General features: G+C 39.9%; 1 protein-coding gene across 1 annotated transcript in view; it reads left to right on the top strand.

Annotated features, from left to right (window-relative positions):
- The window catches only part of TRDN (triadin), a 175,433-nt gene that overhangs the window by 105,023 nt on the left and 48,898 nt on the right, over window positions 1–21,512 (top strand). The window contains exon 21 of the mRNA XM_083731766.1: window positions 20,711–20,746. Coding sequence (XP_083587892.1) covers window positions 20,711–20,746 — 36 coding nt within the window. The remainder of the gene's footprint in view (window positions 1–20,710; window positions 20,747–21,512) is intronic.

Below are 21,512 nucleotides of genomic sequence, written 5' to 3'. Positions count from 1 at the left end.
GGTGTATATATTAGAAAGGCAGACAGAGATGAAAGAACTACTAATCGTAAGAGTGGGGGACATGGTAATCAGAAGGTAATATGTGACCCAGTCAAGATGGAAGGATTAAATAAGAGTGCAGCATCTTAGTTGGAATAAGGTTTGTCTATTTGTTAGGCCATTGTCCACACTCTAATTGTGTCGTGGCCTGTGGCTTTTCGCAACAGTTGCTAAATCAAAGCATTTGTTGGGACTGATACTGTGTGTATGTGTTTATTTTTTTTTTATAATATTTTTTATTAGTTTTATAAAATACAGAAAAAAGAATAAAGAACGTATTATAAAAGTAAAAAAGAAAGGTTACAAATTTTTCTTACTCTTTTTTCCAAATCTGTTGGACTTCCCCACGTCCTCCCAACCCTGCATTCTCTGTGATGCATAACGTCTGCAATTTGTTAACTTATTTCAATACTTATTGTATCTTCCTTTTTATCATGTTACCCAATTTCAAATGTATTATAACCCAAATCATGTACATTTTCATTTTAACACAATAAAGTTGTTTCATTATTCTATCTCTGACTCCTTGTACCTTAATTTCCATTTCTTTAATTTAACATTACTGAAGCTAGAATTTCCTAAAAGGTGCGTTTTTTAACATTCATACAACTTATAATGTTTTTCCAAATAGTCTTTAAATTTTCTCCAATCCTCCTCGAATGTTTCTTCTCCCAAGTCTCGGATTCTGCCAGTCATTTCGGCCAGTTCCATATAGTCCATCAACTGCGTGTGCCATTCCTCCAGTGTGGGTAAATCTTGTGTCTTCCAATATTTTGCAATCAAAATCCTTGCTGCTGTAGTAGCATACATAAAAAAAGTTCTGTCCTTCTTAAACACTCTCCGGTCCACCATGCCCAGAAGGAAGGCCTCTGGTTTCTTAGGTAAGGTAAATCTCAGTACCTTTTTTAGTTCATTATGAATCATTTCCCAGAAGGCCTTCACTTTCGGGCAGGTCCACCAAAGGTGAAAGAATGTCCCTTCCGCCTCTTTACATTTCCAGCATTTATTATCAGACAGGTGATATATCTTAGCAAGCTTGACTGGGGTCATGTACCACCGGTATATCATTTTCATAATGTTTTCCTTCAAGGCACTACATGCCGTAAATTTCATTCCGGTGTTCCATAACCTTTCCCAGTCTTCAAACATAATGTTATGCCCCAAATCCTGCGCCCACTTTATCATGGCGGATTTGACTGTCTCATCCTGAGTATTCCATTTAAGCAGCAGGTTATACATTCTCGAAAGTAGTTTACTTTTTGGTTCTAACAATTCTGTCTCTAGTTTCGATTTTTCCACCTGGAATCCAACCTTCTTATCTACTTTAAAGACCTCTTGAATTTGTGCATAATGCAACCAATCTCGCACCTTGTTTTTTAGTTTTTCCAAGCTCTGCAACCTCCAATTGTCTCCAATCTTTTCAATAATTTCCCCATATTTAGGCCAATTGGCTTCCATATTAGGTCTCTTACGTGCCTTGGCCTCCACCGGTGAGAGCCACCTCGGAGTCTTACTCTCCAATGAGTCTTTATATTTTGTCCAGACCATTAAAATTGCTCTCCTGACAATGTGGTTTTTAAACAATTTGTGCACTTTAACCTTGTCATACCACAAATATGCATGCCACCCAAAAGCATTGTCAAACCCTTCCAGATCTAGGACATCAGTGTTTTCCAGTAAAATCCAATCTTTCAACCAGCAGAAGGCTGCAGCTTCGTAATATAACCTCAAGTCTGGCAGGGCAAATCCCCCTCTTTCTTTCGCATCAGTTAGTATCTTAAACTTTATTCGGGGCTTTTTGCCCTGCCAAACAAACTTAGAAATATCCCTCTGCCACTTTCCAAAGCATTCCACCTTGTCCACGACCTGTAGGGTCTGAAACAAAAATAGCATTTTTGGCAATACATTCATCTTTATAGCTGCTATTCGGCCCAACAAGGAAAGTTTCAATCTTGACCATGTTTCCAAATCTCTTTTGATTTCTAACCAACATTTCTCGTAGTTGTCCTTAAACAGATTCAAATTTTTGGAGGTCAGATACACCCCTAGGTATTTTACTTTTTTAACCACATTTAATTCTGTTTCTTTCACAAACTCATCTGTTTCTGTACTTGTCAAATTTTTTGCTATAACCTTAGTTTTTTGCTTGTTCAGCTTAAATCCCGCCACCCGACCAAAGTCCGAAATTAATTCTAACACTCTTTTAGTACTAGAGACAGGCTCCTGCAATGTTAATACCAGGTCATCTGCAAATGCTTTCAATTTATATTGTTTCACTCCGACCTCAATTCCCTGTACCAACCGGTCCTTTCTAATCATGTTCAATAGCACCTCCAGAACTGAAATAAACAATAGGGGGGATAGGGGGCACCCCTGCCGTGTCCCTTTTTCAATTTTAAACTCCTCTGTCACCACATTGTTTACTATCAATTTCGCTTTTTGTTCTGAATATATTGCTTCTATTCCATTTTCAACCCCCCGCCCCACTCCCATCCCTTCCAAGTTTTTCTTCATAAACATCCAGGAAATATTGTCAAAGGCTTTCTCCGCATCAATAAAAATTAACACCGCTCTAGTGTTTAGTTTTGTTTGTAAAAGTTCCAAAATGTCGATAATGTTTCTTGTGTTGCCAAACAAATGCCTACCAGGGAGAAAGCCAGCCTGGTCTTTATGGATCACTTCATTAAGCACTTTTTTAAACCTACTTGCCAAAATGTCTGCAAAAATTTTGTAATCCACATTTAGGAGTGAGATGGGGCGGTAGTTCTTCAGCTGAGTCTTTTCAGTTTCTAGTTTGGGTATCAATGTGATGAAGGCTTCTTTCCACGTTTCCGGTGCCTTCCTCCCCTCCATAATCTGGTTACAGACCTCCAACAAAGGTTGTATCAAGTAGTCTTTCAAAACCTTATAGTATTTGGAGGTAAGTCCGTCAGGGCCTGGAGATTTGCCTAATTGGAGGTTCTGAATGGCGCTTTCAATTTCTTGCTGTGTGATATTACTATTCAGGGTTGTTCTCATTTCCTGAGGTATTTTCTGTAATCCGTTGGTTTTAAGAAATTGGTCCACCTCCGAATCTTTCTGTGGCCCTTGTGAATAAAGTTCTTTGAAATATCTCTGGAAGCACTTTCTAATTTCCTCGGGTTTCTGAACCATTCTCCCTTCAATCTCTAGATTTGTAACAGTATTAAGTTTTTGTCTCTTTTTCAACTGCCATGCTAGCAGTTTCCCACACTTATTTGCTGATTCAAAGGATCTTTGTTTCATTTGTTTAATTTTCCATTCCACCTCTTGATTTATCAGTTTCAAATATTGTGCTTGGAAAAATTTCACTTCTCTCAGCACCTCCTTCGACTTTGGCCTGGATCTTAGTTTTTTCTCTCCATCTCTTATTTTTTCCAATATCTTCTCCTTCTTTTCATTCCAGAATTTTTTCTTGATCGTATTTTGTTGTATTAGAAACCCTCTCATGACTGCTTTACTTGCGTCCCAGATTATTCTTTTTTCCACAGTGGTATTTAAATTTATCTCAAAATAGTCCTTTAAAGTTTTTTGGGCCTTCTTAACAATCTTCTCGTCCCTTAATAAGGTGTCATTCATTTTCCATCTGAAGGATCCGGTTGTATTTAGTCTCAATTCCATTTTCAAAGCATTATGGTCGGAGCAGGTTTTTGGGCAGATTTCCACCTTTCTAGTCTTGGGTGCCAGTCCTCTAGTTATCCATATTTGGTCGATTCGTGTCCATGTCAGATGAGCTTCAGAAAAGAAAGTCCCTTCTTTTCCTAGGGGGTTCTTAACCCTCCATATGTCAATTAAGTCCACATTGTCAGTCATTTCAAAAAAAGTTTTAGGTAGTCTGCCATCTTTCATTATGTTAGCGCTTTGCGACTTATCCATATTTACAGACACAACCCCATTCATGTCACCCATCATGATGATGTTGTTGTAATCTAAGTAGTCCAGCATAATCTCATGCAGCTTCCTGAAAAATTCCGATTTTCCTTCATTTGGAGCATATATTCCTAATATCAAAAATTTTTCTCCTTGTGTCTGGATTTCAATCGCCAAAATTCTGCCGTGTTCATCTTTAAATAGAAATTTCGGTGACAGGCTCTCCTTTGCATATATCACCACTCCTCTTTTCTTGACTTTATCCGAAGAAATAAATTCTTGGCCTAATCTTTTGTTAATTAGCACTTTTCTGTGGAGCCTTGTCACATGCGTTTCTTGCAGGCAAATAATGTCCAATTGTTCTTTTTCAAAATATGAAATACTTTTCTTCTTTTTTCCGGAGAATTTCCGCCATTTATATTCCAACTAAGAAGCTGCAGCGACATCCTGGTCTAATTGGTGGGTCTACAATGGGGTGTCTAGGCTTCCCTCCGATCCCGGAGGTGGTAATGTTGGTCCAGATCCAGGCGGTGTAGGCTTTGGAGATGGTCCCGGTGGTGGTGGAGGCCAAGAAGCTGCGGCTCCTTTCTGGAGGTCCTCCTCGTGGTCGTGTAGGAACTTCTGTTGGTCCTCCGGTGTTTTAATTCTTACTTTCCTTCCTTTGTAGGTAAATGATAGTCCTTGCGGAAACTCCCACCTATAAGGGATTGTGTTATATCTCAACAATTTGGTCAAATCTGTATAAGTAGTCCTAAGGTCCAAAAGGTGTTTAGGTATATCTCTGTAAATTTCAGCCTTTTTTCCTTCTATCTCCAAGGATTTTTTGAAGTGTAGGCCTAGTATCTTGTCTCTTTCCTCTCTCGATCTCAAAATAACCAAACAGTCTCTGGACTTGTCCTTCTTTATCAATTTTCCCAGTCTAAAGGCAGTCACAATTTTAAAGTCCTTATCTTCCTCTATCCCCCAGAATTTGGAGAACAAAAGTGTTAAAAATCCCTGTAGGTTTCCTTCCTCCAATTCTGGGATAGCCCTTAATCTGAGATTATTTTCCTTACTTTTCAATTCAACCAATGACAGGTAGGCTTGTTGTTCCCCTACCTGTCTTTTCAGAGGCCTTACTTCCCCCCTAATCTCATCAACCTTTTTGTTCGCCTGTTCTGCTTTTTGACAAGCTTCCACCGCAAGCTTATAATTTTCAGACGTTGCCCCTTGTAATTTTTCAATTGCCTGAGTATGATGGGAAACTTGCTCAGATAATTTAGTAATAGAGGATGTAGCTTGGTCAATTTTTGATGATTGGTTGTCCACTTTTTGATTTAAAATTCCAAGTTGTTCCAAGATTTGCTTCAGAACTATTTCAGATCCTCCAGTTGCCATATCTTCTGCAACGGGCTCTGCAGCAGGCTCTTCAAATTCCACCTCCTGTGCTGTCAGCACAGTTGGGACGGATGATCTTCGTTGATGAGATAGGGTTGTTTGAACAAGTTGCCCTGGTTTCTTTTCTTTCTCTTTAGCTTTAGCTGCTCTTGTTCTCCCTGTGCCACTCATTCCACACCTGCCTCTGTTCAAGGTCAAATTTTCTTTTGTTTCATAAGTTAGACAAAGTCCAGAGTGTAAACAATTTAACCACAGAAAATCACAATAAAGTACAGTTCCCAGGCCTCTATATCTCCACAATCCTCTAGGTGGGGGTATTTCAAAGTTTCAAGGAAGGAGAGAGCTCTTGTCCGCCATTGAAGTTCTTATATTCCCTATGTTAAGTCTTTGATAGTTCCAGAGCACAAAAGGAAGTTTCCACAGGCTTTCTTTGTCTTAAAGAAAAGCCACAAGGTGTCAAGAAGGGTCCCAGCAACAATGTTTAAACGTTAATGTCTCAGTCTATGTATCAGTTAAGCTCCAATAACAGTATCAGCAGTTTGACAGTTCTCCTTTGCACGCTGACAGCCCGATCGCTGGGTTGTCTCTTTTAACTCCACATAGCTCCAAATTAGGAAGAAGGTCCCAAAAATAAAATCCACAACTTTTACAAAGATTTCCTGCTTGTCTTTTCGCTACAAAGTCTGTCAAATACACCCTCGTTTTATTTTTACAGTCCCTTTTCAGCGCTTCAGCGCTCTTCTGCGCAATTGCTTTAATCTGGTTAGCAGGATCGGGAGACGGACTTCCTGTTACTCGCCTCCCGTTTTCAGCCGAATTTCAACCAAATTCCCAAATTTTCCGATGTTTAGCTCCCCTTACTCACGGGTATGTAGCAGCCAATTTTGATGTTTTCAAGAAGAAAGGTCGGCGCTCATCAGCAGCAGCAGCGCGGCTTTGCATCCACGAAAAGAGCGATGAACTCACAGCGCCGCTCCCCCTTTCGCGTTCCGGAGCCCCTTACAGAGCCCCTTCTTCGTTTCCGGGGGGGCTTTGGGCGCCCGCCGAGTCCCACGGCCGCAGGCTCGCTCTGCCTGCGGTTTTTCTTAATGGGTCTCCGCTTTGCCGTAGCGGACGACCCTTTTTCGCGGAGCCCCTCTTCACCAGGTAAAGAGGACCGCCATTGCTATTTTGCGCCGCCTCCGGAAGTTTAATGGCTGATATACAATCAACTCTCAACTTGCATGGGGGTTAAAGCCAAAATTGTATATAGTCAAAACAGACTCTCTCGGAACCTCCGATTGCTCATACTAGTGCCACTGAATACTCTCCATGCACCGCCAGATACTCTCCCAAGGTGCGTGCAATGGATGGTTGCATACCCTTTGCAGATGCCAACCCACTTATTATTATCATTATTATATTTATTATTAGCCAAGCACATAAAGCTGAATTAAAGTTGTGAGTCTGTGGTACATATTTTGGAATATATATTTCTTGTGTTTAACAGTTTTTATTTATTTATCAAGGGTTGTTGAAATGATTTTGCCAAAGGAAAGAAACTTTGCCCATTAAATCAGCACATATTATCCGGTGCAGTCAACTCATGCTGGTAAATCAATTTGGGGGTCTGTGGAGAAGATCAAACCTAATTATGGAGGCTGGGGAGGAGGCCAAGGGCACGGTCTCAGACACATGCACATTGATTTGTCCCCATTGAGTCATCTGCACACAACTTATATAAAGAAGAGTTAGGAATATAGGAACATAGAAAGCTGCTTTAAACTGAGCCTAATGAGACCATTGGCCCACCTTGCCCAATACTGTCTACACTCTATTTCTACATCTGATTCAGATGGGGGGGGAATTAGAGCCCACATAATAATAATATCTCAGCCCCCAAATCCCTTAGTGACAGAACCAGTGGCTTCATCCTCTTCTTCTTCATCATCTTATTTTTATTATTACGGTAACATTGTCACTTAAATTTCTATACTGCCCTTCATCTGAAGATCACAGGGTGGTTTACAATATAAAAGCACAAAAATAGCATATAGATGTTAAGTAGCATAGGGAATAAGATTGAATCAAGGCAGTCTCAGTAGCAAGGCTATGGGGAGAAGCACACTAGCTCCTCTCCCTTTTGTCAACATTTCAGTTGCCTTTCAGTTACCCTAAATGGCCTCAGCCCAGTATACCTGAAGGAGCATCTCCACCCCCATCGTTCTGCCCGAACGCTGAGGTCCAGCGCCGAGGGCCTTCTGGCAGTTCCCTCACTGCGAGAAGCAAAGCTACAGGGAACCAGGCAGAGGGCCTTCTCGGTAGTGGCGCCCGCCCTGTGGAACGCCCTCCCATCAGATGTCAAAAAAGATAAACAACTACCTGACATTTAGAAATCATCTGAAGGCAGCCCTGTTTAGGGAAGTTTTTAATGCGTGACATTTTAATATATTTTTTACTCTTTGTTGGAAGCCACCCAGAGTGACTGAGTAGACCCAGCCAGATGGGCAGGGTACAATTATTATTATTATTATTATTATTATTATTATTATTATTATTATTATAACTTTTGGAGGGTGGCTGTCTGAAGTAGGGAGCTTATTGCATTTGTGGAGGCTCCTGTAAGTTTTCCAGGGTTCTAAAATATTCAGGTAGCCTCCCTGGATGCTAGGAGCTAGTAGGGGTGTTAGAAGGCCGTGATTTCTGTTCCAACATGTATTTGTCAGCACTGTTTCCATTCTTTTGCAGTTTGGTTTCTGTCAAATTATACATCAAATAATAATCTGCCAAATACTATGTTTCTGTCATGCTGTCGGCTATGCAACACACATTACATAATTTACACTTATTTAAATAAAAATATAAATATACAATTAAATATAAAGGAAACGTCTAAAAAATGTATAAAACCCCCATGCATCATTTGTGAACTTCTAAAAGCCAGCGATGTGAACAAACACCAATTGTATTTGCTCAGTTGATTCCCATTTCTGATCACAGATGAACCTGGAAACTTCAGGAATTTCTGCTTAATTTTCCATTTTTGTTGGAATTGTCCTACATCCCTATGATCTTGCACGCTCATCTCCACTGGCTTCCTCATGTGTTTAAGTTACTTTTATAGGTAATGCCTCAAGTCTTTAAATAGTGTGTTCATTCTCTCTGTGTTACACCCACTAATTTCAGTGAGGCTTACTCATGAGTAAGTGTGTGTAGGTGTGCAGCCTATTTGCTTTATTGTGAGGAGGATGAGAAAGAATGAATGAATGAATATGGAACTGATGAAAGATATATCACTTCCATGCACAAATATCTACCGATTTCCCAGTTGTTTTCTTTTTTTTTAAATCCCTCATATAGCATTTTGCAGGCAGGCAGGCAGAACCTGATAATAAAATAATAAAAATGCAGCTTGCTGAAAGGAGCACCTCCTTCAGTTCAACATCTGTGCTAAAGAAAAAAACTAAAGGAAGGCGATGCTGTGTCTCTTTGTGAAGACTTTTTACCCTAATGCCTTCCTTGGCAGGAGTTCTCTTTAATATTGATTGTGCACTATTATCAAAGCAAAAACTAGCAGTAACCGAAGCCTGTGTGATGGAAGGAATGGAGGAGGTTTTGAATTTCCAGGGCACAAACACAGGAGTGTGTTGGACTTGGAATACTAGATAGGGGTCAAAGGAGGTAAAGAGCGAAGTGGGGAGACTCTGCTGGGGGAACAGATGGGGAAATAAGCAGGAAAGAGCTTTCATATAAGTGAGGGGAGGAAAGCATAAGTTGTTACAGACTAGCTTTGAGAAGGCAGAGACATCTACAGACAGAAAATCTATGAAACGAAAGAGATGGCGCTCAGTTAGAAAATACTGATTTCTTTCCTAGGGTTGAGATATGTGAAGACAGGAGTCAATTATAACAGCTTTCTTGCTCCTCTTCTGCTATCTGCCCTGCCAAATTTCACATATGCTGGTTGCTTCTATGAGTTCTTGCATTTCATACATTAGCCATCTTTCCTTGGAAAATATAAGACTATTTTGACAGGCAGTCACCTAAAATATTATTTTTTTTAAGAAAAGAAAATGGTTTGCCAACACCCTTTCAAAACCTCTCTGAAAACCCTTCTGGTTTTCTGTATTTAAAGGTCACTGTTTTGCAGGCTCATTAAAAGGTTCCTCTAATTGCCAAATACATATTTAGATTTCTGCCAATTCAGAAATAGGGCTCTTTCATCCATGGTGCATCACTGAACCAAATCCCTCTAAATGCGAGACGTATTTGCATTCATATTTACTCTATTCCAGTCTTCGTTCTATTCGCTCTCATTTCCTGCAGTGTAAACTAACACTGAATGTTTCACTCTTCAACACAAAATGAACCCGAGGATTGTTAATTAGCTTTTTAAAATGTTCGTGTAGATAAAACACATTAATCCTCTGACCTTCAATAATGCAAAAACATGGTGCTAATTGGTCTGGAGGAAACACACAGCGATCACAACACCAGACAATTCTGTTGTTGACTTGGAAGCCTTGTTTAAACAAACATAACCGGCAAAACAAATATCTGGCACAACCCTATTTGAAAATCCACATAGACCAGCCTTCTACTGCTCTGGGCATGGCATGATAGTTGCACAGGCAAGTCTAGATGGCAGATTGTTTCACAGCTGTTGGAGTGTTAAGTGACTGTCAAAAGCCTGAATCTTTGATTGAGTAGACTTGTCCTCTGTTGCTTCAGAGGGCAGGGTTAGAACCAATAGGTGGAAATCACAGGCAAGCAGATTTGGGCTGAATATTGAAAGAAACTTTCTAATGGTAAGAGTTGCCTGACAGTGGAACATACTGCCTTGGGAGGTAGTGGGCTTTCCTTCACTCTAGACAGCTGTCTGTCTGGGATGCAGTAGTTGCAACCTGCATTATAAATCCTGTTGGGAACATGGGATTGGACTACATGAGCTCAAAGATCCCTTCCATCTTCTTAAGTGAATGCTTTCTGGTCATATTACAAGAAGAGAATGCCAAAACAAATGGATAACAGTTTGTTCTGGGACTGGTTTAAAGCCCCAGTGTTGAACTTTAAAACTCTTTTAAAAATAACAACAATAACAACCACAACTAGGTCAGTTCTAGGTCAGTTGGTCTTTAAGGTGCTACTGGAAGGAATTTTTTTTGTTTTGACTATGGCAGACCAACACGGCTACCTATCTGTAACTGGAACCACAACTAGGGTTCATTCATTAACATGAGCTGTAGTCTGAAGTGGTGTAGTCCAAGGATGGCTTTATCACATGGTGAACAGTTTACGTAGCTTAGGCCTAACAAGTCCTACGACCTGGAGATACGTGGCTATCATTGGCTATATTTGGATCTACCATATTGCCATCTGAGCACAGAACAGGCTTCAGAGACAAGCCTGTGTTTGCATTCCCTGCTGCCTTTTTGCATAGCATGACAGCAGGCATATTGTCATCAATACTGTGATGTTGAAATGCCAATCTCTGCAGCTTTCAAAAGGGCACCGATACATGGGAAATGAGGAGAAAAGGCCAAGCCATTCTCTCGCAAGTTGGCCTTTGTTACTCTGCTTTATAGACACATTAAAAAAAGTCCTGTGACAATTTTTAAACTTCTTGATGTTTTGAGGAGAAAGGACCTCTTTAAAGTCTCATGTAACTTTCGTTATGTTAATAGATTTGATTTTGTTCACAAAAGAAATGTTGGTGACCCCTTGTGGCTAAATATCCATTACTCTCTTTTGGGCTTTTCTATTTGCCTATGCTATTGCTTTCTTCCTATTAAATATCACTATATTCTAAAGCAAGTGGTTTATGAGGAAGGGAGATCAAAGAGTTCAGTTGATGATTAGGGATATCTTATAGTGCTCAGCATGAAATGGAGACTGGGTTAAGGCCTCTGCGGTATTTGAAGATTTGAGATAACAAATAACAACAAAAGGCATAATTTTTTATTTTGGCTATCTGGGTTTACTGATGCTCTTACCTTTTGAGTTTTAGCTTGTGGACTGCTGACTGATTCATCCTTACTTCACAACTAGCCCTTAGCACTATTATCATCTCCATTCCTTCACACTTCTTCCCCTGCACCTGCAAAGCTTTCTTCATTTGATGTTTTCTGGCATTGTCTAGCTTTTGCTCCTTTCTGCTTTCAGATATAGGAATGCTATACACACACACACACACACACACACACACACACATATATATATATATATAATCTCACCACAACAAAATACTAGTGTTTGGGGGTTTTTTCTCTCTCTCACACACACACACACACAGATACACACCCACCACCTCTCAGTGGAAATTGGTACCTAGGTGATAACCTAAAAATCCCAGTGATGACCCACATAATTTTTTGGGTGCAAATATTTAGAAGCAAGTTACTAACTTCAGACAAAACTACCAAATCTTATCAAGGACTACAAAGAGTTAACCATTCCATTTCCAGACTCTGGCAAGTCCTGCTGGACTGTACCACTTCAAACCTCAAGTTAGCATGTAGGTACTGATGGAACTTTCAAACATGTAAGTCAGTCCTCAACAGCCTGAATCCCTACTGCTCAGCAAGAGATGAATCACACAATCCTTTTGAACTGTATAGCTCAGATCTGTGTCCCTGTACATTTGAATTTTCCAGAAGCTCTATTCATCCATATATGGACTCAAACTGGGTAGTAGGATGGGCACATTCCTATCCAGTTTGAGCCCCCACATATGCTTTTCTGTGCCTGAAAAGGACTAGAGAGGTCTTAAAAACTACTCATGCGTACCTTCAAGTAGGTAGTGGGGAGGAATTATGTTTACTTTGCATTTTAATGTGCATTAATCCAAACCACAGGTGCAGAATTTGTGGTTCAAACCACAGTTCCGCCATTTTGTCCTATGTGAAATTTGTCCCTTTGAAGCTCTTGCATGTTAAGCCATGTACTGCTGAATTTGATAATGTCTCATCTTTGAGAGATCAATGGAAACAACACAAGTTGTTAGAGATAAATGGAAGGTATTCCATTGCATCCTTAATTATGTGATTATTTCAATTTGTGCCCAGTTTTAGGCAGCTGGAATTGTAGTTCTCTTCCTTTTCATACAGCGCCACCCTCCATTTTTTCTTTTTGATGACTTGGAGCTATTAAGTTCTATGAAGTTCTATTAAGTTCTATGTATAATGATTGGCTTAGCGGTATGTGCAGATGTTCTGAAAATAATTGCAGTAAATATATGTGGTTGAGCACTTAAGAGAGTGCACTTCTAATTACCGGTATGTATGACACCCCTTTCTAAAATGGGCCAGTAGAAACCATTTTAGTCATACTTGCTCTTGTGTGAAAGTTCTGAAGTACACATAAAATACACATTTTGGCAAATTATTGTGTACAATGTGACAGTATACTCCAAAATTGAGTTAAATAGGCACTAATGAACAAACAGTGATTTTAGATTAGCATTGAACTCCCCCCTGTTTGTGCATAGAGATGCACACAATCAGGAAATATGTGATAGGCAGGATCTGAAGAGCTAGTCTTGTGGCATAGAATGAACATCTTTCATAATATTTCCCCCCCTGATCAAAGCATGTTTGTGGGTTTAATGAGACAGCTTGGGATATAATATACTGAAAACCATAATTATTGCATATTCTTCTTCTGTGATGGTTAATGGGCACAGCAAAGGCTGCACTACACTTATAACAGAATTCTTAACGATTCTGCTGCAATGTCCTAGCAGAAAGCAATCATGCCCACTGCAAATATAAAAAAAATCAGCAGGTATTTGTTCCCTTTTGGATCAAAAGAATATCAGACAGATCCTTTCTCCTGTTGCAAACTCAAACCTTCATTTAGTTTTGAAATTTTACAGATATCAGAGAAGACCCTCAGCAGATGTACTCCTGTTGACTTTAATGAGACTTTGCCTGAGCAAGTGGCTTCTTTATATCCTTTTGTTACTTGGGGCAAGGTCTTACATTCAGCTCGTGTGGTGATAAAGCAACCCGCTGCTTGCTTTGAACTGTTAAGCAAGTGCATGACTTGGTAGGAGACGGTAAGACCTTCGTTTCAACTTACAAAGCAATAGTGGCAAATATCAAATAGACTGTTGTTGTTGTTGTTGTTGGCATTGGGATACAATGGAGGAGTGTGCCTCTGGCAGTGAGATCAAACTGTTGGAAGGTCGCTGCGCCTGCTGTGGCTGTAGAGACCGATATGGGAGAAAGATGCTTGGTTGCAGCTGCGGCAGATGAAGGCATCCAGTTATGCTGCAGCAGATGCACTGAAGGAGTGGAGACCAGAGGTCCACTTTGGAGAGCCAGGCTGGAGCCATTTTATAAGCTGAAAGCCATCTTAGAAAGCAAACTAAAAGCTAAAAAGACATTTCTCTCTCCTCTGCTTGCCCCTGCTTGCAAAGACAATATTTTTGCAACACAGCGAGTTTGGAAGAGGATGCGGTCAGGGGATTTTGATGGTAGCTGAGCTGTTTCTGAGAAACTGTCTGTTTGCCCAGGATGTCTAGCCCACCACAAAGTTCTAAAAGCAGACTTAAGCCGAGCAACTGCTAAAACCACACACACAGGTGGGGGTCAAGTGGTTTTTACTGGGAATTGTGAGTAGCTATCTTTACATGCATGCGGTCAGAAGTGGTTTTCCTAGGAATTAGTAAGAAGATCAAATAGTTTATAAGCTCGCAGCACCACCTAGTGGAGAATGCAGCTTGGAACCGAAAGGCCACCATCAATTTTTTAATTGGTTGAGCTTCAATGAATATGCATAAAGGAGGATGTCTGGGAGGTGGAAAGGGGGGCTGAACTGTTGCTTTGCCTTAGAGCATAAAGGTTGTCTGCATCTGAGTGACGGTGGGCATTCTCTCATTTTGGCTGAATGCACCCCTTTGCTTTGCTTGTCTGACAAATAAACCAAAGCCAATAAAAACCTTTTCTGTAAAGATATTGCTGCCTGGATTTTTCCATTCTGGTCTGTATTCTGAAGTCTCTTACAGCACCATGGCATTTCTTTCAATGGTCTCTGTTCATCTCCCAATGGTCATTCCTCCTCTGATCTCTGCTATACATACACAGCCTGTCTGTCCCAGGCACTGCGATCATCTGCAAGAGATTCCCACAGGGCGGGGCTGATGTCTCCAGCCTTCGTGTCATGTTTGCAGACATCTCTGTAATGCAAAGTTGGTCTGCCTATGGGCCTGGTGCCTGAAGCCAGCTCCCTGTAGAGCACATTCTCAGGAATCTTGGGACATCGTGGTCATGACCTAGCCAGCAGAGACGTCGCTAAGACAGGAGTATTAACATCTTGGGAATGTGGGCTTGGGAGAGCACATCCTTATTTGAAAAAGCATCCTGTCTAAAATCTTCCGGGCATTGAGGTGTCGCTCCTGACGCTTGTAAGTTGCCCACGAATCTCTTCCATAAAGTGTGCTCAACATGCCAGCCTGGTAGATCTTCGTCTTGTTATTGAACATTAGCATCTCATTCTCCCATACCATTTCAGAGAGGTGAGCCATTGCTGTTGCTGTTTTGCCAATACACTTGCCCAGCTCAGCATCGAATAGATAATACATTATGGGAATTCAGTCCTCATCTTCTTGACTGTAGATTGTGCAGTTTCAGGGTTCTACATGCGACACTAGTATACAAGGATCCATTTGTGTAACTGTTGGAGTAACGGGAAGTAATACTCATTCCTTTTTAGTTAAAGATTTTCTAAGCTAAGCAGCAGTAAACACTGCAAAATAGAAACACAGGTCAATGTCACATAACAGATAGTTTCTTTCATAAAATATTTGAATGAAATGGTTTTCTATTTGCTCATCTTGCTTTGAGTCATATGCAATAGCTTTCTGGATGTTGCTATGTTTTATTAATTAACACATATAAAATTAATACAAAAATTAACAAGGCAAAAATCAAAGTAACCCACTACAATTTTAAAAAGTAATCAGATATATTTCTAATTTATTTTTTTCTAATGTTCTAGGCAATCATTTTTACGTAGCCATGATGTGTTGAGTATCCTTATTGTTGATTAAAAATGGAGGTTCTGTAAATGAATACAGAGACCTCATCTGCACTGTATATTTAGAGTGGTATTATACCAGTTTAAACAGCCATGACTTCCCCCAAAGAATCCTGGGAACTGTTATTTGTTAAGGGCACTGAAAGTTCTTAGGAAGCCACTACTATCCTCAAACAAATGCAGGCCAACAGCAGCTTCTCCATCACAATTTATCCAGTCAATCTGCATCTAATTGGAAAACAAATGCTTAGATCAAGATCCTTTCTTATGGTGCATCTTATGGTCACTTCTGGAGCTTCTGCACAAGTGGGGTTTCCCAGTAACTGCAGGGCAGTTTCCAGTGCAGAAAGAGAGATGCATCTAGTGCTACATCTTCCATTACAGGGAATAGGATAGCCTAAGTATACAGGAGTGCTTGTGAATTGCAGCAAATCACTGCAATCACATTGAAAATATACACTTGTAATTATATGTTAAAATGTATAGCTTGCTGTATATTTGAGCTCTAAACAGACAGTTTTAGATTGGATTTGCCTGAAAAATATTCAATTAAAATCCAGCTGAAAACAAAATAACTGTAACCAGGCCTCTTCCCAACCAACCACCACCACAATAACCCTAAATGTATGTTTGATAACCCTGATTTCATCCCAACAACATAATCTCAAATATAAACAAGTTCTTCTTATCAGGCTTTTCAAATACACTCAGACATGGATGTAGAGTTTTGCTGTATAGTTGATAGCAGTTGCTTTGGAAATGGCTTTGATTTAATTTTAGTTCATTCTTGACTTTGGCCAGATAGATATCTAGCTTTTAGATCGCTGGATAGAAATAAAATATATTGCTCAGCAACAAATATATAAAGTCAGGCAAATCTGCTATTTAAGACTGGTCTGTATGAAGAATGGCCTCTCATTGACTAAAATGTTCAGATGCTAAGCTATTTTTCAGACAATGTATGCCACCTGCTGCTGCTTTTATTTTAACACATTTGGACACTTTGCTCAGGGCAGCAAATGGAACGTTAAGTACCATCCATGCATGATGTATTGGTTTAAAAGCCCCCATTAATGTGTCAAATGTGCAGGAAATGATTTCACACATGTGGCTGACATACTGTATCTAGAAACCTTCTGCTTATCTAGTTTCTTGGAAGCACTTGGAAGTGGTTATGCTAGATTTATATAACCATGTAAGTGGAACCACTGATCGGTTTATAGACGGTGAGCCGAAAGTCGGAAAGACTTCAGTCATTTCATTAGTAATTTATTTTTGCAGCAAGTCAGTAATAGCAGTAAGGCCAGAATCCTAAGCACACTTCCAGTGGAGTAAGTTCTACTGGACAAAATGGAACTTCTCAGTAAGTATGCATAGGATTGCACTGTATGGATTCGAAATATAAGGGGGAAATGATCCTTCCTTCCCTAGTGAAATATCTTGTATGGCACCTCTTTATTTCTAGCATGTCTGGCATTCTGGCAGTAGGCTTCTGAATACCAGTGGCTGGAAAGCACAAAAGGGAGCAGTGCTGATGTGCTCAGATCATGCTTGTGGGTTTCTCATTGGCCACTGTGAGTAAAGGATGCTGGACTATATGGGCAATTGGCCTGATCCACCAGGCTCCTCTTATGTTCTTATGTTCCCGGTCCATTAGAGCACCTGAGCCTCTACAGCACAGTGGGTGTCCTGTGGACCCAGGGGCACATACAGCCCTCAGCCTGATTTCGTGTGAATGGCCAGGAGAGTTATTTATTTTTTTAAGCAAGAGCAAGGGAAGAGAGAAAGAAAAAGGAGTGAGAGAGACAGAAACGGAGAGTGAGAAAGCCGAGTGCACACTGTTCAGTTTCAGGTCTGGCCAAGCCCTCAACTGACTTCAGTCCCACTCACAGCTGGAATGTTCCCACCCCCCAAAATATGGTCAGGAATGTCTCTTCCAGCTACCAAATGCTTGCACAAACAGAAATGTTTTTAACTTTAACATTAATGACAGAGACAGATGCACCTTACCAGGGAAGACATTCTACAAATGGGGAACCACCACCAAAAAGGTCCTGACATGCATCAGTGCAACCAGGCAGTAGCCAATTGAACCACCATCAACAGGCCCTCACCTACTGATTGTAGGACCTGAGATGGTCAATACTGGGGGATGTGCCCTTTTAGGTACTTACATCCCAAGTTGTATAGGACACGAGTTCTGTCATGCAAGGTTTTATTTACAATATATGTTGGATGGCAGAAGGTCCTTGGCATGAACACCAACAGATATTGCTCCCCATCAGATTTCCAAGGGAAACACTAATGCCTTAATAGAGTGAGCAAGTCTTCTGTGTGTCTTTCAGACCCATTTCGAGGACTGCCAGACTATTAACCTCTTGCATACACCCCTTGATACAAACTTCCAACCCGGGAAGGGAAGAAGAAAGACATTTCCCTGTTTTTGCTCATCTTCTAGAAACATATTAAACAATTTAGTTTATCTGTCAACACTTTGGCCCAAGTCTGCATAATGAAAGAGAGTCATGGCCATGGCTATTTACTAAACAAAAGAAACATTATAGTGGTAGCTGAAATGGAATGGAATGGTGTTGAGTTTAAGCCTCATCATAGTTACTTGGACAGTTGCCTTTCTATGAAATCTTAAATCAAGAGGTTGGAAATCTACCTGTGGCCTTCCACATCCGGTTGAACTCCAATTTCCACCAACCTTAGCAAGCATTGCCAATAGTCAGGGATGATGTGATTTGTAGTCCAGCAACATTTGAAGGGCCAAAGGTTTCTCATCCCTGTCTTAGATGGCCTAAGCTGGTCTGTCATTGTCCTAAATTGCACACTCTCCAAAACATTTTTGTGAAGGCTTGGCAACATAAACCTGGGATTCACACTCACTCAAGATTCAGTTAAAAAAAATATGTTCCAAGTGTCTATTTTCTGAAAAATAGCAGTATCGCATAGCAGTTTATTATAAACCACCTAGGGATATAGTTGTATGAAAGACACAAAGGGGGGGCTTTAGTTTTTATCACCCTGTGTGTTGTTTAGATGTCATTTGCAGCTACTGTATTGCTGCTAGTTTACTTCAAAGGAATGTTGAACAAGGCCTGAGGTAAAATTGAGTGGCTTGTGCCGAAAGAAAGAGACTGAGCTTTTCTGTTTTCATATATATATATTCACACACACACGGTTATAGACAGATCATGTTTGTCAAAATATTTGCTTGTTAAAATGAAGAAACAGAGTGTTTACCTGTACAGTATTTCTTTTCTAGAACCACTTGTTCTCCAACTGGAAAAAAGTAGTCAAGCTGTTTTTATTACTACTGTGAAGATAGTACTTCCGTCCCTCGTCCTGATATTCCGTCCCTCACTCCCATGCCTTGGAGCCTGCAGGGTCCCATCGTCCACCTGTCCCTCAGCTGAATTTATGCTTCAAAGAAGCCTTCCTTAGGCAACAAAAGGCTTTTTTCAAGTCCAATTGTGTCAGGTGGATTTGGGGGGATATAGAAGAGAGTTGTGGCATGTGTATGGTGCCCACTGCAGTTTATTCAGTTTGTAAATGTGTCCACAGACCCCAAAATATTGGCAAGCCCTTCTCTAGAGTTCATAATAATATCATGTTTGATGTAAGAATTTTGGGGTGGGGGGATGCAAGGTGACAAACTATACTTGACCTTGCAAAATATAATTCCCTCCTCCTACTTGCTAAAATGATTGATATTTCCTAATCCATTATAATTAATGTGTGGCTTGCATTTCTTGAAAACGTTCACATTATTGCTACTATTCCTAGTTTTTATGATCCCCTCATAAAGCATTACTTTTCTTTTCAAATGTGCCAGTATAATTAGTTTCACTACTTTCGCTAGTACTGCTTATTTTAAGAAATCCTGGTCTGTTTTTGTCAGTCAGGCACAATATACCTCTATGACTTCAGTTTTACTGCTTGAACTGGTGGCCTGCTGATTCCTTCGTCAAAAGGTGGCTACTCTGTCCAGGCCATAATTTCATTGTTATATTACTTCCATGTCAGAATGGGAATTCAGTTAAGTTCTCCAGTATTTGTTCAACATCACTGGACAGGAGCGAGAGGAAGCTACTTTATAAACCTGTGAACTATTAAGAAATGAGATTTACTGATGAGTAATTTACTAATGCATGCAGCATACTAAAAATCCTGGCAACATTATAAACATCTGATTTGCGATTGAACTTCTTTTCATAGTTGCAGCTCAGATAGTTGTATCTCACTACTGGTCAGTTTTGAAAACTTAAGATCCTCATTCTCCAATAGATACAATGCATGTTGAATAAGGAACTGATCATATAATGAATGTATAGTGAGGAGTACTCACAGTCCAAGATAACCATTAAGATATTCGAAGGAGATGTAGACTTAATTTATTAAAACACTGCTAAATTTTATTTGTGCTACATAATTTTGTTTTTAAACTCATTTTTATTATTTTAAAGGAAATTTTATTAAATGCCATTGTATTTTATTGTGTTTATGTAAACCTCATATATATATGTAGAGAGATAGAGAAAAAGAAAGCGAGAGAGAATACTCCTGAGTGTTCATGCAGTATTCCATCACCTCCTTATTTGACTCTTTTGGAGCATCAGGATGTTAACTATGAAAAATAGGCCAACAATGAAATACACTTGTATGGACTATGAAGCTATGAAGAAGGTATTTAAAATATATTCTTTATCCAAAATATATCACACTATCCCAATATTTCAGAATATTTTTGAGTGAGCTCAGGGTATTTAATTGTAGCTCACATCTGGTATTGCATATAATGCTGCCTGTGTATTCAGGTTTTATAGCTTCCAGTAATGGCAGATTATTGTGATAAATGATTCATATCAACTACAAGTGACACCTTTTAAAATTTCCATATCTGGCAACTATAAAGCGTTTCTTGAATGCTTCAGCAGACCCCCATGGCCGAAAGCTGCTTTATGATTAATTTCATCTCAATGTGGTAATTAGCATGCTTTGAAGTGATTCCTAGAAAACATGCTAGTAGAGGCAGCAGATTAACCCAGGAATATTTTTAGTTCAGAGAGCAGTGTGCGTACACCCAAGAATAATTGAGTTTCCCCTTGAAATTTCTAGGCGTTTTATTGCTTTTGATCAAAGAAAGGGCATTTAATAGGAATCCTGCGAAAAATAAAACAATAAATATGGTTCTTTTTGTGATGATCAGATAAATCCTATTGGCTGTCTTTCTACCTGAGGTTGTGCTGTGTTGCAAAATGAAGGATGAAGACTCCAAATGTGTTCTTTGGGCATTTGTGTTATCGAATCACTTGTAAATATATGTGATAGCATTTGGTACAGTGCCGCTGCTAATTCCTCTGTGTGTGTTTTATTCTTGCAGATAAGAAAGAAGCTGTTTTGACAAAAGACCTCAAAAGTATGTCTCGTTTTTAGTTGTGGTTGTACTCCTGTTTTTTATATAGCTCAGTTTTAAAACAGCCTGTTCCAATGTACCCAAATGATAGCGATTCAATGTACTCAAATTAAAAACAGCTCGTTCGTTTATTCCCTTACCTGACAGCAGGTTCCATTGTGCTCAATGGGACATATGTCTGAAGAGGCATTCATAGGATAGTGCTATGAAATTGCAAGAAGATGCAAATAAGGAGGTGGTGACACCATTTATAATTCTAAAATGACATGTTTAGACTTCAGCTGCCTCTTCCATTCTAAATCAATTCACACTGTATTTCCAATTCCGCATTCCTGTTTGTGACTGACAGTTATTGCCTCCCTTCCTCATTTTTTTTTTTAATCTAACGTCTCGAAAAAGCAGAGCTTTCATGGGGAATGAAATGTCAGCTGTGATCTCAGCTGAACATGTTCTTGGTGGTCAAGAACTGGAAAGAAAAGCTGGGAAGCTTGTGCATCTGTGCTTTTCTGTGTATGACGTGACCTTAAACATATAGGAAGCACTTGCCTAAGCTTGACTGTTCTTCAGTCTCCATTTCAGTGGAGCTGTATTCAGTGGGAAACAAGTGACTCTTCATTAAAGTCCTTTCTATGTATTATTTACACAGGTATAATATAATGGTGTGAAGATACCTCCAGATGTTGCTGAATTACAACTCCCATCAGCCCTAGTAAGCATGGCCAGTGGCCAAGGATGATGGGAGTTGTAGTTCAACAACATGTGTAGGCCC

Source organism: Podarcis gaigeae, assembly GCF_964106915.1.
Source record: "Podarcis gaigeae genome assembly, chromosome: 3".
In the NCBI taxonomy this organism is placed as follows: Eukaryota; Metazoa; Chordata; class Lepidosauria; order Squamata; family Lacertidae; genus Podarcis; species Podarcis gaigeae.
This window is presented reverse-complemented; position numbering and strand designations above follow the sequence as displayed.